Source organism: Acipenser ruthenus, chromosome 4 (assembly GCF_902713425.1).
Source record: "Acipenser ruthenus chromosome 4, fAciRut3.2 maternal haplotype, whole genome shotgun sequence".
Lineage (NCBI taxonomy): Eukaryota > Metazoa > Chordata > Actinopteri > Acipenseriformes > Acipenseridae > Acipenser > Acipenser ruthenus.
The window spans coordinates 58,633,282-58,654,629 of NC_081192.1; the positions used below are offsets into that span (position 1 = coordinate 58,633,282).

The 21,348-nt window shown below is 39.1% G+C and overlaps 1 protein-coding gene across 2 annotated transcripts in view; it reads right to left on the reverse strand.

Moving 5' to 3' along the window:
* Positions 1-21,348, reverse strand: part of dnaaf11 (dynein axonemal assembly factor 11) — a 134,738-nt gene that overhangs the window by 18,345 nt on the left and 95,045 nt on the right. For both annotated transcript variants that reach the window (XM_033998814.3, XM_059022599.1), the window contains one exon: positions 14,776-14,858. In XM_033998814.3, coding sequence (XP_033854705.2) covers positions 14,776-14,858 — 83 coding nt within the window. The remainder of the gene's footprint in view (positions 1-14,775; positions 14,859-21,348) is intronic.

The window sequence follows — 21,348 nt, forward strand, 5'->3', positions numbered from 1 at the left end:
GTCTCTTACAAGCATTAGTAATATTATCACTGGCCCCCATTTTATTCTGCTGAAGATATTTTTGGTTCTTTGCTTATACGCTATAGATGAAAAGTTGCATCAGCTTCCTGGTAACTACAGTAATCACCTTGATGTGTTACAATTCAAATTCACTCCAATGGTCTAGCTGCAATCAGATCATATGACCTTCAGCATTGTATCACCGAAAGAGTTGTATTTGAAATTGTTTCATATTTTGAATTAACCTCTTGTGTGCTACGGACTTACCTAGTACATCGAAAAAATCGCTTCCCCAGTGCTAAGGACGTATGTGGTACGACCAATTGAAATACATGGTAAGAACAAAAAAAACGGATTGCTGTTTTTTCACTCGGGGTCGCTCATTGAGGAGTTATTACATAACATATTCAGTCGTTGGCTTTAATTTCACTATATTTCACCAACAAAATATATTTGATGTGACGCAGTTGTTAAATGTAATTTACAGCCTATTTGAACACAAGCGGTGGCTATCTTTGGCTTGTACTGTGAAACATCCCGAATGAATTTAAAACAGTCTGTGTGTAACTTTCGTTTTATTTTCAATGTGGATTGAAAATAAAAAAAAAGTTGACCTTTGATTAGTAGCTGTTTTATCGACCTGTGTTTCATGAAATTAGCAGCAACATCTGCCTAATGCTGTATTTGACTACATCTTGTTTTGTTGATGACGGTAGAGGAAGATACTTCCTGCTCCTGACTGTCATCACATATCCCCTATCAAATGTGTGGGAGGTACTGCAATTTGAATCTTTTTTTTGTCACATGGTGTAAACTCAGCGATCACAGGCTAAAAAAAAAACAAAAAAACATTAGGAATCCCGTGTTTTTGCTATATAGTTACTGTGCATGAAACCTTGTATCTCTTCTTGTGTCTGGTTTATTTGGTGTTGGAGAGAAACTAGTGAGTTTGATCATTCGCACAATCTATTCTACATTTGCATCTATTTGACATTTTTCTAAAAATATTATTTTGTGATCCCTCTATTTATCTATTACTTTATATATTTTTTTATGTGATCTTCATTTTTCTACCGTTCCCAAAAAAATATATATTGTACTGTCAACTGTGAGGGCTGGCTTTAAAAATGTATTTAAAAATAAATAAATAAATAAATACCTCCTCTCACAACATAATTGTATGATCAATTTTCTAGTGTGACAGCATTGCATATTTCAGATCAGATTATTCTTCCTATTAAGCATTTTGAATTTTTTCCACTTTATTTCTTTTCTTGTAAAAAAAAACTATTTTGATTAGTATTTATTGATTTATTTTAGGTATATATTTTCTACAATTTTACAGAAATTAAGGATTTTTGGGGGTTATTTTTTCAATAAATACTGTACAGATCCAATTTTTTTCTCCTTTCCCAGCAATTTGAATTGATTTTCATTTCCTTCATTTAATATATATATATATATATATATATATATATATTGAAATTGGGATACATTGGCCTTGAAATTTATTTGTGTTTTTATTATTTGATTGTTAATCTTGAAATTTTACTCAGTAAAATGGCAAGAAAGTGGCTCAGTGCAGAGGCTGTTGCTGACCTCCTAATGGAGTAAGACTCAGACTCAGAGGGTGGTTTTGTGCCTGATGACTCTGGTAGTGAATATATACCGAGTGACTCTTTCTCCAGTGACAAATCCAGCAGCAGTGAGGAAGAGGAGCCAATGGACATTGAGCCTGAGCCCCTACCAGAACAGGGACTGTAGGATTGGTGGATTTCAGCCACTCTATGATTGGACCCCCCCCCCCAATAACATCCAGCCTCGAATTCCACCTTTTTCTGGCACACCAGGTACCAGGATGAACACAGCTGGATTGACCCCAATTGACTTCTTCCAGTTGTTCATCACTGATGACTTTTTTGAGTATTTGGTTATTCAGACCAATTTGTATGCCCAGCAATACATGGCACAATATGGGGACAACCTGGGGCGATATTTTAGGATGCGCAAATGGGTCCCCACTAATCCAATTGAAATGAAAAAGTTCTGGGGTTTATCCCTTCTGATGGGACTGGTGAATAAACCTAGAATTAATTTATATTGGTCCACTGACCTTGTTCACGCTTGCCCAATTGTCCCTGCCACCATGAGCTGGGACAGGTTCCAATTAATTAAAAATTGTTTATACTATAATGACAATTCTACTGTGCTTCCGAGGGACCATCCTGAATTTGACAAGCCTGAGTGTGTGTTGGACTACAATAGACACATGGGAGGTGTACATAAGTCGGACCAAATGCTGGAGCCGTACAGTGCTGCAAGGAAGACCATGGCATGGTATAAAAAAACTCGCCATGTACATGGTCCAGATTTCGTTATACAACAGTCATGTTGTGTACTGTACGGCTCCAGAAAACAAGCATACTTTTCTAGCCTTCCAGACTTCTGTCATCTCCAGCCTCATATTTGCCAGCCAAGAAATGCCAGAAACAGTAAGATTAGAGACAGTGGCTAGACGTACTGAACATCATTTTATACGGACGCTACCACCATCTGAGAGTAAAGCAAGGCCACAAAAAAAGTGCTGTGTATGTTCCCGCAAAGGCATGCGGAGGGATACGCGGTACTACTGTCTGCACTGTCCCTCTCAGCCAGGCCTCTGTTTGGAGGAGTGTTTTGAAAGGTACCACACGGTACAGGAGTACTAGAATGACTAAACCCCAGAACAAACTACCATGACCAGTAAAAAATGTAACAAAAGGTACTAAAAGTCACTTGTTGTCATGCAGCAATATTACCTGGAAGGGGAAACTTCAAAGTGACCTAGTCTTAATTTAGGACCTATAAACGCCTGACAAACTATAGAAAGGTGCATATATTTGGTATTTCTGAATTCAGGACACTCAGGGCAATCCAGAAACACTGTCTTTTTAACAGTGGAACAAAAGTTGTTAGATTCACAGGTCCAAATATTTCCACATAGGCACAGGCACATCCAGCATTTTTTAAGTTTCTACATTCTTACACCAAACATTGGCATTTTAGGGATTAAATGTGATGCAGGTATAATATAATATGAAAAAGCTGCATTTTGTTTACAATAATAGCTGTATTTTTGGTCACATGTCCAAATAAACCACAAAAACTTGGCACCAATAGAAACTTCAGAGTCTGACATAAAAAAATATATAGTTTGCCAGGGGTACCTGAAAAGGAACATAGAGTAATTTTAATGCAAGCCAGGAGAGTCCCAAATTCAAAAAATGCCTGTAGCACAAGGGCCTCAGCAGGGAAGGGGTTAATATAAAGATTCTCAGCACAGTAAAATGAGGACCAATAATGTTAGTAAAATCTAAGGATACATTACATCTCAAGACATAATCAATACTTTTATGTGTCTTCAACTATGCAGAACTATATAATCTGGTCAGGAAATCTGAATCCAGTACTCTGAATCCAGGCGAATGTTTGTCAGGCGAGTGTGGTTGTGTTTCTGTTTACACAAAGCCTCTCGTAACCAGATGTTTTTAGGTGTGCACATGTTCATTGAGTTGTTCCCCACATTTTATTAGGAATTTTATGGTGCGTTTACACTGGCTGTTTTTAGGATGGCTTTGGGCTGTCTCAGGTCTTTTTTCTGCAGTATAAATGCACACGGCCTACTCTCAGCTGTCCTAAAAATGGCCAACTAAAGACGTGGCTCAGCACCAGCTTAGGTCCATCTGAAAGGCAGTGTAAACTCACCCGATGTGAGTGCCGCTCGGCTCCTCCCCCACGGAATCTAAACAGCAAGAAGCTGCAGTGCCATTGCAGCGTCACAAAAAGAGAAGAACAACTTGATACACAAGCATCCTGAATATCTGAATTTATTAACTGTTTATATTGGAGAGTATTTGTAAATATCTATGTTTTATTTTTAAGTTGCTTTGTTAAACAGGTGGGTAGTTGACGTGGCGTGTTGATTTTGCTTTCCATGGAGCAAAAAACAATTATAACTTAATTTTATTTTGATTAAAACTGTGTCATATAGTAAAAGGCTTTGTATTTAATCTAAACTATATGAAAAGTTGCAAAATGCACAACAATTTTGGGGGGAATTTTGAACTAACATGATCAATGTCCACTGGTGTGACTGTTATGAAGGGCCACAAAACTGAAAAACATTGATAATTTTAAGAATAATTAGTAAAAAATAATTAGTAAAAGTCCACTCTCAAATTCCTGGCATGTCATGTATTTATAAGAATGATTGCACTTTTGTAGCACTGCCCTTTGTGTCCATCTGTTACATCCTTTGGTGTGACACCTTTTAAATGAAAATGCAATTTTGTCTCATTTCATTTGATAATCAAAAGATAGTCAATGATCTAGAAACAGGAGTAGTCAAGGATGAAGATAAACAATTTTGTTATCAAAATTAGATTATTTGAAATGCTACATATACATATTTTATGGTGTCACACCGCAGGACAAATTCAAGGCACTGATGCATTAAAAGGTTAATAAAATTGGAAAAATTGGACTAATTGTAATGCAACTATATGATTTTCATCATCAATATGAGACTTTTTTTTTTTTCAATTTCCGGACATGTCTTTTTGTCAACTACCCAGGTGCAGATGTCGGTGGACGTCAAAGAAAGAAAAATGTCATATTTGAGTATATCAGTGAGAATTGTTTTTAAAAAATGCTATCAAAAATAATTTTATACAAAAACTATCCCGGAACACGCTTTAAAACACCATCTTTTTGTTTGTTTTTGTTGTTATTTAAATAAATATTTAGATTGTACCAATGATTAGCTTAAAAACACAGCTAATTTACAAATGTTTTTTTTTGTTTATTTGTTTCTGACAACCGCGGAGTGAACTGGGGAGAGCAAGAAAGCAGAGCTGTCATAGCGTTGTGGGTCGAAACTCCAGAGTGCACTCCAAGCGGAAACACAAAATAAATACATATACTGAGAAATAGCAGCAGATCTGGCAAAAGATCTGTGAAACCCCCTCTCTGCACTTTTTGATTATAGTTGATCTGTTACACAAGATCAACTATAATCAAATAGTTGATCTGTTATGTTCGAAGTTTTAAATAAAGATTGTTTTAATAATTTGCGGTCCCTGTCAGTTCCTTTTTTAAAAAAGGAACAACATGTTTTGAATAATTACAAACAATTTAGATAGTGTACTTATATAACAAATTATTATTATTATTATTATGATTATTATGATTATTAATTATTCATTTGCAGTAGTAGTATTTGTAAAAAATTTGTTAACAGCAGTTGTACACAGTAAATGTTTTTTTCTCCGGTATTCCTGTGGATGCTTAGCCTATTTTAACTCATCATCCCTTCAGTGGTCGTTATGACGCCACCGAGCCCGTATTGTAATTTAGATGGTATGCGCGCACATTCGGACCTAAGCCGGCTCAGGGCACAACCGCAGTAAACGCTACGTGAAAAATGATAAGAATCTCCGCGATAAGTTGGATTTGAGTCAGCTTAGGTCCGAGGTGGCAGTGTAAACGCAGCATTAGAGAGGGGCTTTAGAGATGGGGAATGGGGAGTTGATCATTTTGGTTGCTCACATTTGTCAGATACCTGATTTTCCTCTGTACTAATACAAATGTACTATGTACACATTTCTTCTTTGTTTTATTTTTTTTTTAACAAGTTAGACAATGACACGCAAATAATTGTTACACTAAAATTATAACAGAAGACAGAGAGAGAGAGAGAGAGAGAGATAGAGAGAGAGAGGGAGAGAATCACGTTTTTTTTTTTTTTTAAAAGGAAAATTACGGATTTATTTAGATTTTTATTTGTGGTTACTAATATTTTTGCAATGCATGAGCTATGCTTTAAATGTACAATTACAAATTAAAAGTACAAGCAGTTAGTACAGTTGATGTTTTATTCCAGTCCTTTCAACACCGTTCAGTCCTTTTAACCAGTGCAATATTAAGGTTTTTAGTGAGGGTTGAAATTAACACCTCCAGCTCATCCAGAACTCTGCTGCTCGCCTGGTGTTCTCTCTACCTCGCTTCGCCCACTCTACTCCACTACTCCGCTCGCTCCACTGGCTCCCGATCACCGCTCGCATCCAGTTCAAGACTCTTGTACTAGCCTACAGATGCCTTAATCAGACTGCACCCAGCTACCTCCAGACCCTCATCTCTCCCTACACCCCCACTCGACCTCTCCGCTCCGCCTGCACTAGAAGACTGGCTCTACCTCCGCTACGCTCCCCTGCCTCCCGAGCCCGCTCCTTCTCCACCCTTGCTCCGCAGTGGTGGAACGACCTTCCTACAGATGTCAGGACTGCCTAGTCCCTGACCACATTCCGGCGCCTCCTTAAGACTCACCTCTTCAAACAGCACCTGTAGAACTCCTCTGTTGTATCCTGGGACACTATCACCCTTCATTTAAATATGCTTTATTTTGCTCTTATCTGCCCCCTATTTTACTGCATTTAATCCTGTACCTCAGAATATTGTAATCTGCCAAGTGTTTAATCTGTAGTATTTTGTACTTAATCATATCCTGATGTAACTATCACTATTTAATCATATCCTGATGTAACTTTCACTATTATCTGCTGTATTATTGAATTGTGGTTTGTCACACTTGAGAATTATTGTATTTCTTGTTCTTATTGTATGACTTATATTGTAACACTTGAATGTATTTGTATTTGCTTGCGATTGTAAGTCGCCCTGGATAAGGGCGTCTGCTAAGAAATAAATAATAATAATAATAATAATAATAATAATAATAATAATAATAATAATAATAATAATAACACCTCCCTCACATTTCCCTCCAATTGCGGTTTCTCGCTCTCGGGAATGCGAGAAAGGTAGTCTGCTGTTTTGTTCTGTACTCCAGCCCAATATTGGACTGTAAACTTAAAAGGTTGGATTGACAAGTACTACCTTGTGATACAAGAGTTGGTATCTCTCATTCTATCCAGCCACTGTAAAGCCTGATGATCCATCTCCAGAATAAAATCACTGCCAAGCAGGTAATATTTTAAGGAATCTAAGGCCCATTTAATAGCCAAACATTCCTTGTCCACGGCTGAAACAAGGCTTCTAGGCTTTCCCTAGGAAACAACTTTTGGCTAATAAAGGCAACAGGTCTTTGCTCACCTAGTTCTCCTTGTAATAGCACGGCTCCCAGTCTTACGGCAGAGGCATCCGTTTGGACAGTGAAGAGCTTTTCAAAGTCTGGGATCTGCAGCACAGCAGCCCCTTAAGGTCATTAAAGGCTTGTTCACACTGCTCCGTCCAGATCTTGTTGGCTTTACTCTTCTTTGTTAGATCAGTTAAAACTGCAGCTTGAGCAGAGAAGTCTGGGATGAAGCACCAATATCATCCTACAAGACCCAAGAATGATCTCACCATCTTCATTAGCATAGGTTGAGTTTGTGCAAGATGATCAAAGTCCATTGGTACTGATACTTCTTCTACAGGGACGTACTGCTCCATAGGCTCTTCCTCCTCCTCCTCAATGGCTCGCACAAACAGGTTAGTATGAAGGGGTTCCACTAGAGGCATCCATTCCTTCAGGAAGTTCACATGGAACTGCTGCTTTGTCTTATTATGATCCGGCAAGGCCACTTCATAGGTGAGAGTTCCCATTTTATGGTGGACCTCATACGGTCCGCCAAATTGCCAGCAGCTTGCTATTTTGAGTTGGCAGAAGTATCAACACTTTTTGGCCTGGCTCAAAAGTCACAGATCTGGCAAATCAATCATACCATCTCTTCCGATATTTCTGGGCTTGCTTTATGTTGTCATGTGCCAGCACCGTCATCTGTTCCAGACGATCCCTCATCTTCAGCACATGAGCCAAGATGTTCCTGGATTCCGTCTGTGGTTCCTGCCAAACTTCTTTTAAGATGTCCAAAGGTTCCTGTGATGGGGTACATCACAGGAACCTTTGGAGGTTACGACATATTTCAGCAAGATATTTCAGTTTTTTTATTTTTCTTAAAAATATTTCCCAACATAAAACCAATATCACCTTACAATAATTGATTTTGAGTTTCAGTGTTTTAAAATAAAATATCAAACACAATGAAATTTCAATGTACCATTTGTAATTCAGTAATAGGAGATAATTGGTCAGGGGTCTGAATACTTTTGCAAGGCACTGTATATATATATAAGAACATAAGAAAGTTTACAAACAAGAGGAGGCCAGTCGGCCCATCTTGCTCGTTTGGTTGTTAGTAGCTTATTGATCCCAGAATCTCATCAAACAGCTTCTTAAAGGATCCCAGGGTGTCAGCTTCAACAACAATATATATATATATAAATATAATATAAAATATGTTCCCTGACTTGCTCCTCTCCAATGGCCCTACAACATCCATCCCTATCCTCTCAAAAGGTACATAAATAATGGGCAATGGCTGCAAGGGCGCACGGACAGATCTCACGCAAAAGTTAACTGACAACCTGGGAATCTTTTACAAAAATCAGTGACATTACTGTAACAGCCCGGCCAATAAAACCTTTGAACTATCCTGGCTAAGGTCTTGTTCTGTCCCAGGAGTCCTGACAGATGTACTGAATGTCCTAAAGACATTACAGTCTAAGTGATTTTGGTACAATTAATTTGTCTGTATGCCCATACCTACAGTATAAAATCCCATATTCTATCAGATAAAATTAATCTCTCAAACCTAACCCTTCTGGTTCTCTCCGTCAACCATAATCACTTTCTCAAACAACAATTTAAAAGTGCTATCATTTCTTTGCAAGCTAGCTATATCTTGAGGCGCCTCCCAGTCTACTGGAAGAGGTGTGTCAGGCAATTCCAACTGTTCAACCAATTGTAACTCTACACTTTTCTGAAATGTATCTCTACGTTCTAAGGCATTCTGCTTTTCCCCGGCTCCACTTCTATATCTACCCCTGAAAATGGCATTAGTGCTAAACACTCATCATTCTCACTCTGCTGTTTAGCTGGGCTCTAGTGACTACATTGCAATGTTTACTTTGGGAAAGCAAGTCCCGCATGATAGGCACATCCTGGCCCAAAACTACTGGCAAGGTTTTAGCTACCCCCATGGTCACTAAATAAGCCGACCCTCGAATATCCAAATAAACATCAGCAGTCAGGTAACCTTTCACATCCCCATCCACACATCTAGGATTTAGTTTAACTTCCTCATTCCATCTTTCCTAAGGCACCAACTCCTCTTGAACTAATGTTTAGGAACTACCAGAATCTAATAAAGCTACCACAGGCTGGCCATTGATCACAACACTGATCTGTTGTTCCAAGGCTTGCCCTCCTACCTCCGCATCTCTGGGCACATAACAAAGATTAGTAGCTTTAGTCTTCCTAGCTGGACACCATGGTTTTATGTGACCTAACTGACCACAATTAAAACATCTTGCTTCCCTCACTGACCTGCTAGACAGTTTGCTAGGCTGACTAGATACTGGGTTAAACTGACTTTGAGATTGCCCACCCCCCTTTTTCCCACATTTGGGCTGGTTGGACAACCATCTGCCTAATCGATAACTCTTGGCTCCTTTCCGGGCCATCATGAAGATTTCCGCCATCCCCAATGCTTCCTGGGCTTTTGGATTCCGCTTCCTTATCCAGACCTTCAACTCAGGGTTGAGCATGCGTAGAAACTGTTCCATAATGATGACTTCTCCAATCTCCTTCATGGTCTTTAACTGGGGTCTCATTCACTTCTCATAAAGATGCTTCAGCCTCACATAAAGCTCTCTGGGCATCTCTCCCGCACACTGATAAGCAACCAAGTAAACGTGTGATTGATAATGGTCACATTCTTGTAGCTTCGATTTCTGCAGTTCTGCACAGAATCGCGGGGATCCGTTCTTCAAGGGCTGCTCTGTGATATCACTCAACTCCACACATAGAAATCTGCAGATTCTGCACAGCCCAGCTTTGAAAAGTTGCTGCGGGAGTGAACCAAAGCGACGATGCAGAGATCACGAGTGACCTGCTAATCGTAATTCAAATAACCACTAAAACTACTGCTGCCAAGGCGAACAACATCTTATTATACAATGAAGCCAATAACAGCCTTGTCAACACTATTTTAGCGGCAGAAAACAAAGACTTTTGTCTTTATTTATTTCCCTTGACACTCTCTCAGCACCCAGACCAGAGACCACAGCTCTGACGGCAACCAAGCATTCACATACAGGAACATGGCAACCAGCACAACAACAACCAGAATGGTGCTGTGCGCCTTTTTATAGGCTTAGCCCGCCCCCTTATGCAAATAGATTACCAGACTCCAGATACATCCCATTGGCCTTCAGCTGCACACCAGGACCAATGGACACAGACAGACAACAACCAATGAGGACACACAGATAACACCAATAAGAACAGACCAGGGCAGACAAACAAACAGCGGGTCACATGGTACGGGAATACACACAGGCAAACAAGCAATGGCAAAATACAGCGGGGAGGAAATAACACACACAGGGTGCAAACACAAACAGATAGCAGGGAATACATTACATACACAAATGCACAGATCGCTACACTATATTAAATAAATAATTTATTTAAACAATGTACTAAATCCATGATATGTGATATATAATGTTACAATAAAGTTAATGTTAATCAATTACATCAAACAGACTGTATAGGTTGATAATCCAGACAAATGTAAATATAGGACATTAAAAAATGTGTGCTGCGCTAAAAGGTTTGGGGAAGGCGTTTCTCTAGAAGCTGTGTGTGACGTCCGACAGACAGCAGCCACGAGCAGTGTCACAAAGACGGCCGGAGTGGGTGGCGTCAGACCAGATCCAGGAAATAAAACGACAGAGACTTGAGCTGAGGTTTTGGTGAAGCTGAGCGCGTGATCGCGCTCATCATTTAATAATTAACAGACAGAACAGAAAATAAAAGGTTTGAACACAAAACAGGACACGGCACTTGCGCAAAAATAAATAGACAAACAAAAACGGACTAACACTACAAACGGTGCATGGACAGACACACAAACAAACACAGTGAGTCTATAAACACTTATTATTTACGTTGTTTTCTTTTACTCCTCTCTCTCCCGTTCTCCACTCTCGAACACCCAACCCCGAGTGAATGAAAATGTGTCTATATATACTGTTGTGCTGGGATTCAATTTCCAATTAATTATTCACTTGAATCCCAGCACGTGAATTCATTACATGCAACCCCATGCTCACATATTACATTTAACCAGCACGTGAAGTGATTTGTGCCCTCCTCGTGCCTAAATACAAATCTACATTTTTAAATACACGTGAAACACAGACCCGTTTATATCCCGTATACCAATCTCTATACACCAACATTAACACACGCAACATACAACACTTAACACACACATGCACACAGGGGCGGGGCACATTGCCACAGCAGCCATCATAGCAAGCTCTGGGATACGAGAATGCAACCAATGACAGCAAGGCGACACTTGCGCAGCAGTTTCTGAAGGACCCCTAAACCGGTTACTAACCAACCCGGCTCAGAGCTTTTAGTATGTCAGTTAAAATGCCACAATAAACGGTCAGTGAAATACAGTATTAAGAAAAATTAATTAATTAAAAAAGTTAAACAGGAAAATACACACATGGTATTGAAATAATATTTCATAAACATTCAGGATGTATCCATTATTTATTAAAAATCGTAGTATTATACCCTTTGATTTAGCGCCGTACACAGCATCCCGACAGACAGTAAAAGCATAGAAAATAATTGTTAATGGAACATTTATGTTTAACTCTGCAAATCAAAAAAATATTTGTTTGTTCAACTTGATCTCCCTCTGATATATTTTATAATATTAATCAAAAGTTAGCAATGCACTCGCTCAGTCAATTAGAAGTTCACTATTTACATTTCAAAAGGTGTTTGGCAAAACGCCACTTTAACATTAGATGCCATTTGATTGCTTGTATTTATGACTGCACCTTAACTCACACTCCGTGTACAATCATTTATTGGACATTTACAGTTTCTTTTGTATATTTTAAAGCTATTTTAAGCATAAATATCACAAGTACATGGTGACTATATAAATATATTAACATAGCCGAAAGTGTTGCATATACACCTGCCTCGTAATCTTCATATATCCCAGACTGTCTGAGGATGTACGAGTACATTGTAACATTGTAACTTGAGTCACTATTGAAACAATCTTTAAAAATGAAACAAACTTTTGCTGGAAACAAAAGTCACTTAAAATGGACTGTGGCTGCAAAAAAAGTAACAAGCAGACAAAACAGATTTTTTAAAAACAACCTTGAATGACATATTCAGCAACATTCAGCAACAGTTTTGTAAACCTTTAAAATGTATGTTGACACATTAATTACAATGACTGTGTAATTCCCATAGACTATTTTGCTGTTTTTAATCCCAAAATATTAAACTCATCAGTGTCCTTGTTGCATACAACGCAAACAGACTCAGAATCGTTCATTTTTACATTTAAATATTCTTTGTGTGCTGCATACAGATTTCTTTGTGTGCTGCTCCACAATTTGGGATTTTTTTCATAAAAAAAAAAATTGGTAATATTTAATTGACCAGCCATTGTATCAGTATGTTCACTGCAGTAAAGGCTTCCACTAATTCAAATGTGTTGACATTACGTGTTGCTCCACTTTCTGTGCACTTTTTAAACAATCCTGTGATTGTGAACTGTTTAGCCTGAACTGTAAGTTTGGTTTTCTTGTTTTTGTATACTGCGCTGTCAAGATGTTTGTCAATAGTACCTTTTCTTTGATGATCCAAAGACACATTACAAGTTGAGCAAAACAGAATCCCACCATCTGCATGCAACATCCCCTTTTTGTAGCTCTGAACGCGATCTTCTGTTGAAATGAATTTAGCTTTTTTTGATTTGTCAGCTGTCTGCATTTTTTTATTTTTTTATTTAGTCGTTGCCAATTATTTTTTATTATTTTCTCCCAATTTGGAATGGCCAATTATTTTTTAAGCTCAGCTCACCGCTACCACACCTGCGTTGACTCAGGAGGGCGAAGACGAACACACGCTGTCCTCCGAAGCGGGTACCGCCAGCCAACCGCTTTTTTTCACACTGCACTCACCATGCAGCCACCCAAGACCTACAGCGTCGGAGGACAACGCAGCTCTCGGGCAGCTTACAGGCAAGCCTGTAGGCGCCCGGCCAGACTACAGGGGTCGCTGGTGCATAGTGAGCCGAGGACACCCTGGCCAACCTAACCCTCCCTCCCCCCGGGAAACGCTCGGCCAATTGTGCGCCGCCCCCTGGGAGCTCCTATCCACGGTCAGCTGTGGAATAGCCTGGACTTGAATGCCTTTTCCGGATGGGCCACTCGGGAGCCCTGCTGTCTACATTTTTAATGTTAGGCATACACTGCAAGCTAATAAACAACCTCTGACTCAAATGTTACGTCATTGTACAGTAGGAATTCACCAATCATGAAGCCGGTATTTGTTTGACCTCGTTGCGCTAGTAACCTAATGCACGGCACTGACACCAGACCATGTACAGCTACTGTAGCGCTGCTGAAATGAACAGGGGAGGTGAAGAGTAATGTAAAACACTGAAAGGAAAATAAAATGCATATTTTTCACGGTAGGCACTCAAATACACGATTTCTGTGACATTAGTGATATCGTGAATTTTCTGTGGCCCTACATATAAGGCTAGTATGATCTGTGCGCAATCTGTATCTAGTTATTACCTCCTCCTCACACAGCCCTAGTAACAAAATACTCTCTCCCTGACTCTTCTTCTCGCTCTGCTGTGCAGCTCTTCTGCTGGTTCTGTGACACCGCTTGGTTTCAATAAGCGGTACTTTTAACACACACTGAGGCACCTATTAAAGTTAGCGCCCTTAAGTTTATATGGTTTGCATATCAAATGCCTCCCTTGCGGTATTTTGTGACGTGATTTGCATACATTTGCACACATTAACATTATTCATTATATTTAAATGACTCGGAAACAGTACTTTTTCCACGCACGCTTTTTCAATATGCTAGGTTGCCTGCCACTGGTTAGTGAATACAGCAGCTGTACAAAGCACGCAGTAAAAGGGCTTACTTACACATTACCGCTGTTTAGTGAATGAGGCCCTATGTATCTCGCAAACAACTGGGTCAAGAGAGCTAAAACTTTGGATTGAGTGCATAATAAGCTAAATTAAAAATTTAAATAAACACAAAGCAATTTTACGTGTAGTATATTGCTGAACAATATGGAAGATAATTATTTTTTTTTTTGGAACCTGAGTGAACAAACATGAAAAAATAGTTGTTTGTTTATGGTGTGTCAAATGGCTGGCTTGAAATGGATGTCCACCTATGTTCTTACATTTTAGAGACAGCAGACCAGCACTGCAACTCAACATAGTAATTCTGTTTGATTTAGTGCTTTGACCCTGTGCACTGCACTGTCAATAGTCTGATTCGTTGCAGGGGTTAACAGGGCTCATATTCCTAGGTGTAAAGGAATACAGTTTCTCCCTTGAGGAGAAAAGTACAAATATTAAAATCGCAATCACACATGCATGTCTAAGTATGAAGCCAATTTCTCAAAGCATTGGATCGTTACATACGGACGCAAAAAGTCTGCCATCTTGGGTCACGGGTCAAAGTGAAGAGTGGTGTTAGATTTGGCCAGTTTACAGAACAGTGGAAATATCGCAAACTGAAATGGTTAGGAGTTAACAGTTGTAGAAGTAGCGCTCTTCCACAGAGATACTTAAGGTTGTGATCATTACCTTGTGTTATCTGTTGGTGCTTTATCAGGTGCTGATTTCACAGGTCGAGGTAACGTTGGCCTAGGCCCAACAACTTCCACAGCCTAAAAAAAAATAAAAAAATTAAATAAATAAATAAATAAATAAATAAATAAATAAATAAATAAATAGAATATTCCAGAATGGGGTACCATCTGTGTTTTTACCTCTTCTTCCAAGCCACCTTAACCAGTGTAGTAATTTACTGCAGAAGCCTGCCACCCTCTATTTCAGAGATGCCTCAGACACCAATAGAAAACTTGTTTCCTCCTTTACTAGTAATACATATTCAGGGAAACAGTGGAATTGTGTTTATTTATTTATTTTCAAAGCTTACGGTATTGTTTTTAACTTCTAAATCTGGTTCCACAGAGCCTGATTAGCTCTCATCATCGAAAGCCCTACCTAATGTAAAATGTAGTGCAGTCCAAGATAAGTGCTAATCAGAGTCTTTGAAACCAGCAAGTTTCCAATATGTATTTGCCATCTGTTCTTCAAGTGTAATTCTGTTTTGGAGAACCTGATTTTGGCTGTGTCTGCACTCAAATTACCATACTACAATTAGGCAATAATGCCTGACGGTTGGTTACTGTCACTGGATAAAGAGGCTGTACAGCTCTCAGATGAGTCATTTTAGTAAATCCACTTTTCCCTTTAAGTTTCCTACTGAAGCATACCTCAAGTTACCTTGTTTTGTGGTACTTGTTCCAATATAGATATACACACAGTGCACTCCATTTAATTGCATGGAGTCGGGACCGGACAGGCGACATGCAATAATACCGAGTATGCAATTACTAGAAGTTAAACTAATGTTAGGTCATAACTATATTTATAACAAACAAACAGTATATATTTATTACTTCAGAAATACATAAAGCATAACATACAGTATATACAGTATGAAAAGTATATATGTATTACTTAAGGACTGCATAAAGTATAAACAGTATATATGAACATTAAATATTTATTACTTCAGGACTGCATAAAGCATAACGAATGGTATCAATAGCGTGCCTCCAAGTCTTCTAGTTTCCCAAATCTGTGTCGTTTTCTGCCTGGATTACTGCCGTTCTGCCATTCGTCAAGAATTTTCTCCCTGCTCTTTTGAATTCGGGAAATTGTGCTTTGATCAACATCAAACTCAGCTGCAATTGACTTCTGACTGTATTTTTTTTACTTTTTTAAAACTTCAACTCATTGAGCTACAATAAGTGTGGTATACCTTCTCTTAGAAGTCAAGTTGTTTGTGGTCACACGGTAAACTCCTCAACCAATGAAATTATCAAAACTAATTATTATTATTATTTGTTTACTTAGCAGACACCTTTATCCAAGGCGACTTACAGAGACTAGGGTGTGTGAACTATGCATCAGCTGCAGAGTCACTTACAACTACGTCTCACCTGAAAGACGGAGCACAAGGAGGTTAAGTGACTTGCTCAGGATCACACAATGAGTCAGTGGCTGAGGTGGGATTTGAACCGGGGACCTTCTGGTTTCAAGCCCTTTTCTTTAACCACTTGACCACACAGCCTCCTAATTATACAAGCGCATATGAAATCAACTGGCTATCTTTCATGCAATTAAGTGAATTATGGAATTATCAGATATGCAAATAGCAAATTGTTGGTACCCAGATCTAAAAATGTGTATATATTTTGCTACTTTTATTACACAGCAGTTTTCAGTAAAAGGCTCAGTTTTAGACTTCAATTAGGTGGTAGTTGCATTTTACAACCATGCTTGTTAAGCCATTTAAGCTAAGGTTTTTTTTCTCTTATAGAGCAAAGCAGGATTTATTTATTTATTTTTTTAATGGGTTGTTATGCTGTTGGGTTTAAGTTGCTCAGCATGGTTGTAGCTTGAAGCTTTTATTATTATCTGGAAACACTATTCATGTCATAGTCCTCATGTTATGAGAACTCCCCTACTGGAAATGTACATGTTTTAATTGCCATTAAAATCCAATAAATGTTATTTTAATATTATTTTGTGCGTTTTTCTTCAACATGCATTTCAAATACAAACTTAAATATGTGATAAAAATACATCACTCAAGCAATGCCACAACCTCATATTAAACAGGTATTTGAAATCCATTTAAACATGTGAAAGATGTGTTCAGGATATATAAAGTTGAAACACAGTATGTTTAATGAAATCCACTCTGTTCCTTACATTAAGACCTTTCCTGATGTATAAAATTGCATTCCAGAGGAAACCTTGCCTCCCAGATTTGATTAAAATAGAACCAGTAGTTTCACAAAAAGCTCCTTGTTATCCTGCCTTATTCAAGCAGGTGAAAATGTGTTTGTTTGTTTGCTCATAAGTACAGAGTAGTGCAAGCTTACATTTCCTTGGTATTGAGTAGACCTATAATATGAGATGTTTTGATAACTAAAGTGCTCCAGTATGACATTAAAAGTTTGCTCAGTCTACAACAAATAAATAAATGCAAAAAATCTAAACATAACAATGGGTGAGTTTATAACACAAACTGTGTTGTCCTTAACCTAATCAACTATTTTGATAATAATCATAAATGCATCTTGGCCCCGCTTTACTTGTTTTGTGTGAACCATTGCATTTTCTGAAGGAAAAAAAAAACGGTTTGTAACAAAGTTAGCAAGAAACAACCCAACCATATTTTTAGACATGGAATTCTAAAGCTACACAACACCGAAAGCAGGTTATGTAGTACTTTCACATCAAAATAAACTATCAGAAGCTTGTGTAGCAATAATGCTGTTTTAATTAAACAATTTAAAACCAGACCATATGCACCTACAACATAAAATACAGCACATATTTTACAACAGCAGGTATGGAATTGTAATTGAATACTGGTAACTGATCATAAAACCATGTATCAATACTCATCCTTTTACTTGTAAACTGCAGCTTTCTTTAAAAGGATAATATACAATTAAAGTTTAGAATTCCATAAAACATCCTGGTACTTATGTACTTATGAGACATTTTAAAAACTGTTTCCTGAATAAAATACTCCTAACTTTTAGAGTCCTTGTGTACCTTTACCCAGATGTCATTGCGCATTAGAAGATAATACAACACTGGTACATGAATACAGGCCTCTGGGCTGGCCTGTACGCAATTCTGAACTGCATGGTCCTCCGACGCTGGATATGGCTGCATGGCAGGCTTGCCGTGTGAAAAAAAATTAAACTTCTTCCAAAAAAAAAAAAAAAAAAAAAAAAGAAAATATCAGTCACAGACAGGAATTTAATGAACCAGTAATGTTTTTAATTTGACCAAAAGTTTGACCCTTAGCAAGAGCCGAGTAGTATATTTTAAGTGGCACTAGTTGGCTACTTTGTGAATATCACATTTTGTTTCACAGAGCGAGTTGCTAATTTGCATAAACTGTGTGTATGTATAAAGCATGTGGCACCGGGTGAAGCTGATCCAAAAGAAAAAAAAAAAAAAAGCTTAGTCACTCTCTGAAGAATTTGGCACTGGACAAATATCCATCGTTTCATTCATCTTCATTAAGACACGTTTTACCTTAATCTCCTCATCAGTATCTTCCACTTCACATAAGAATGGACATTTTATGGAATAATTTTCCCACCTTCCACTGAATTTCTTTACAACCTGTAAAAGCTTTAGGACAATAAGAACATCTGTTCTATCTAGAAAGTGGATTTCTAAGATACCAGTAATGAAAGCAAATCTTTCATGGAAACATACTGCAGAATTTGCCTTTTTCATCTGCCTTGCATAGCTTATTGATGAATAATCTACATCACATAGATTCAATCTGTCATACTCTTCTAAAGTATTTCTGGATAAATGATTCAGCCCCTATCCGATGAAAAATGGGAACAGGGTTAGGTCGACCAAAACATTTAATTTGTGTAAAATTTGCCAAATTGTGCTTAGGAATAACATTCTTCATTAATGTATGTCAAATCTGACACTGTTGGTTGGCATTTTCGAAAATAAAAGTGACTATTATATTGCACATCTCTCAACAGGCAAACATTTTAAATATTTGGATAGATACTCCTTTGTCACCATAACAGAACAGTCGGTGATGATTGTAAAATTTAAAAGAAAAAGTATACCATGCCCAAAGAGGTCCTCAATTACAGACACTTCGACAAATGTGCAATAAACGGTGCACATTAAAGGACATGTGTTCCTTTCTGTACAACATCAGAAATAATTTGACAAAAGACTGGAGATTTTGCTGGGCAGCATCTAGTTCTGAAAATGGAATTTCCATTTGAAGGAGGGCATAAATAGAATAAACCGTGTCAGATGAACTGAGAACAATATATTAGCACTGAACTACATTTTAATTTGTAACATAACCACAATCTCCAATAGTACAGTTGGCAGAGTGACAGAAAGCAAATTGTGAGGACCTTGGTTCGAGTCCCGCCATGGTCAAGTTTTATTTAGATACATTAATTGTAATATTTGTTCCATTCACATATGGATGCAGTTTAGATGGTGTGAATACTCGAACAAGCCCAGACGGAGCAGTTAATTTAACTTAAATAACACGTATCATATGAAGTGTGCTATTTAAGTTGAATTAACTGCCCTGTCCAGGCCAGTCTGGAGGGTAGCTGATACTGGACTGCCATTGTGTCTGCTTTATTATTACTACTACTACTACTACTACTACAGTGGGAGGCCCTGTACTCCCCGCTGGTCTCCAGGGGAGCTGGGGACTTGGGGTGGAGGGTCCTGCACGGAGCGCTCGCGTCAGGAGAGATCCTGCGTCACTTTACCGACTCGGACGCCGCATGCCCTTTCTGCGGTCAGTCCGAGTCGGTAAGTCACATTTATTTTCTGTGCGCCAGGCTGCAGCCGTTTTTCCTGCTGCTTAGGAATTTGTTGCTGCAGTTCTGGCTGCATTTTTCACCCACCCTCCTCATTTTCGGGCACCCTGTTCATGGCTCCACCAAGAAGAGGGACCTCCTCGTGAATCTGCTCCTGGCTCTTGCTAAACTGGCAATTTACAAGACCAGGAAGCGTAAGATGATCGGGGAGGGTCTCTTTGATTGTGGGGCCATGTTCAGGGCCCTCGTCCGATCCCGGGTTCAGTTAGAGCACGCCCACTCGGAGTCTGCTGGCGACATGACATCTTTTGTCGACCAGTGGGCTCTGGGGGGCGTGCTCTGTACCACCTCCCCTTTGGTTTTGCATATATAATTTACAGTCCTTTTTACCGTTTTTTTCAGTTAAATTAGTTAAGGTTCGTCTTTTTTAGCACCCTCAAGGGTGCTAATTTGAATTTTTGTCCAGCTGTCTTTGGACAGCTGGTGTAGTCCCGTCAAACGGACCTTAAATAGGACTACTACTACAGTGGGAGGCCCTGTACTCCCCGCTGGTCTCCAGGGGAGCTGGGGACTTGGGGTGGAGGGTCCTGCACGGAGCGCTCGCGTCAGGAGAGATCCTGCGTCACTTTACCGACTCGGACGCCGCATGCCCTTTCTGCGGTCAGTCCGAGTCGGTAAGTCACATTTATTTTCTGTGCGCCATGCTGCAGCCGTTTTTCCTGCTGCTTAGGAATTTGTTACTGCAGTTCTGGCTGCATTTTTCACCCACCCTCCTCATTTTTGGGCACCCTGTTCATGGCTCCAGCAAGAAGAGGGACCTCCTCGTGAATCTGCTCCTGGCTCTTGCTAAACTGGCAATTTACAAGACCAGGAAGCGTAAGATGATCGGGGAGGGTCTCTTTGACTGTGGGGCCATGTTCAGGGCCCTCGTCCGTTCTCGGATTCAGTTAGAGCACGCCCACGCGGAGTCCGCTGGCGACATGGCCACTTTTGTCGACCAGTGGGCTCTAGGGGGCGTGCTCTGTACCACCTCCCCTTTTATATTACACATTTAATTTACAGTCCTTTTTCTGGTCTTTCTGTTTTTTAGTTAAGGCCTAGTCTTTGTTGGCACCCCTATTTTAGGGGTGCTAAATTGAATTTTTTCTCCGGCCGCCTTTGGGCGTCCGGTGCACCGGCTGCCACTGGGCAGTCGGTGTAGTCCGGCCATTAGGCCTTAAATAGGACTACTACTACTACTACAATGATTAGGCTCGTCTATTTTAGATTTTACTGTTACAGGGAGCTATTCTTTCAGCACCAAGAAATGGTGCTTGGGTAACTGAGAATTAGTAGGTTATTGTTTTGGTCCGGAAGCATTAAAATTATTATTTTTAAAACAGGGAAACTGCTGTAATGATGATTCTTTATGATATGTGGAATATGGGGAGGGAGAAATAATTCGATGTAGGTTTTATGAAAATCATACCCCTTTTAATGTGCGGTACGGACAGTTTTGTCTTGGTCTGGAAGCATTTTTGCAAATTCAAAAACAATATGTCTATAATGATGATTCCTGTTGATATGTAAGCTGATATGTCATCCATACGAAGGGGATGGCCTTTATATCCATATAATATTATTTTGGGTGCTGATCACCACTTCCTGATTGGATTAATGGTAAGTTGTTTGACTGCAATAGTGTGAGTTGTGGGTTCAAACCCAGATAAACCTGTAGTAGTTATCAAAATGTGTA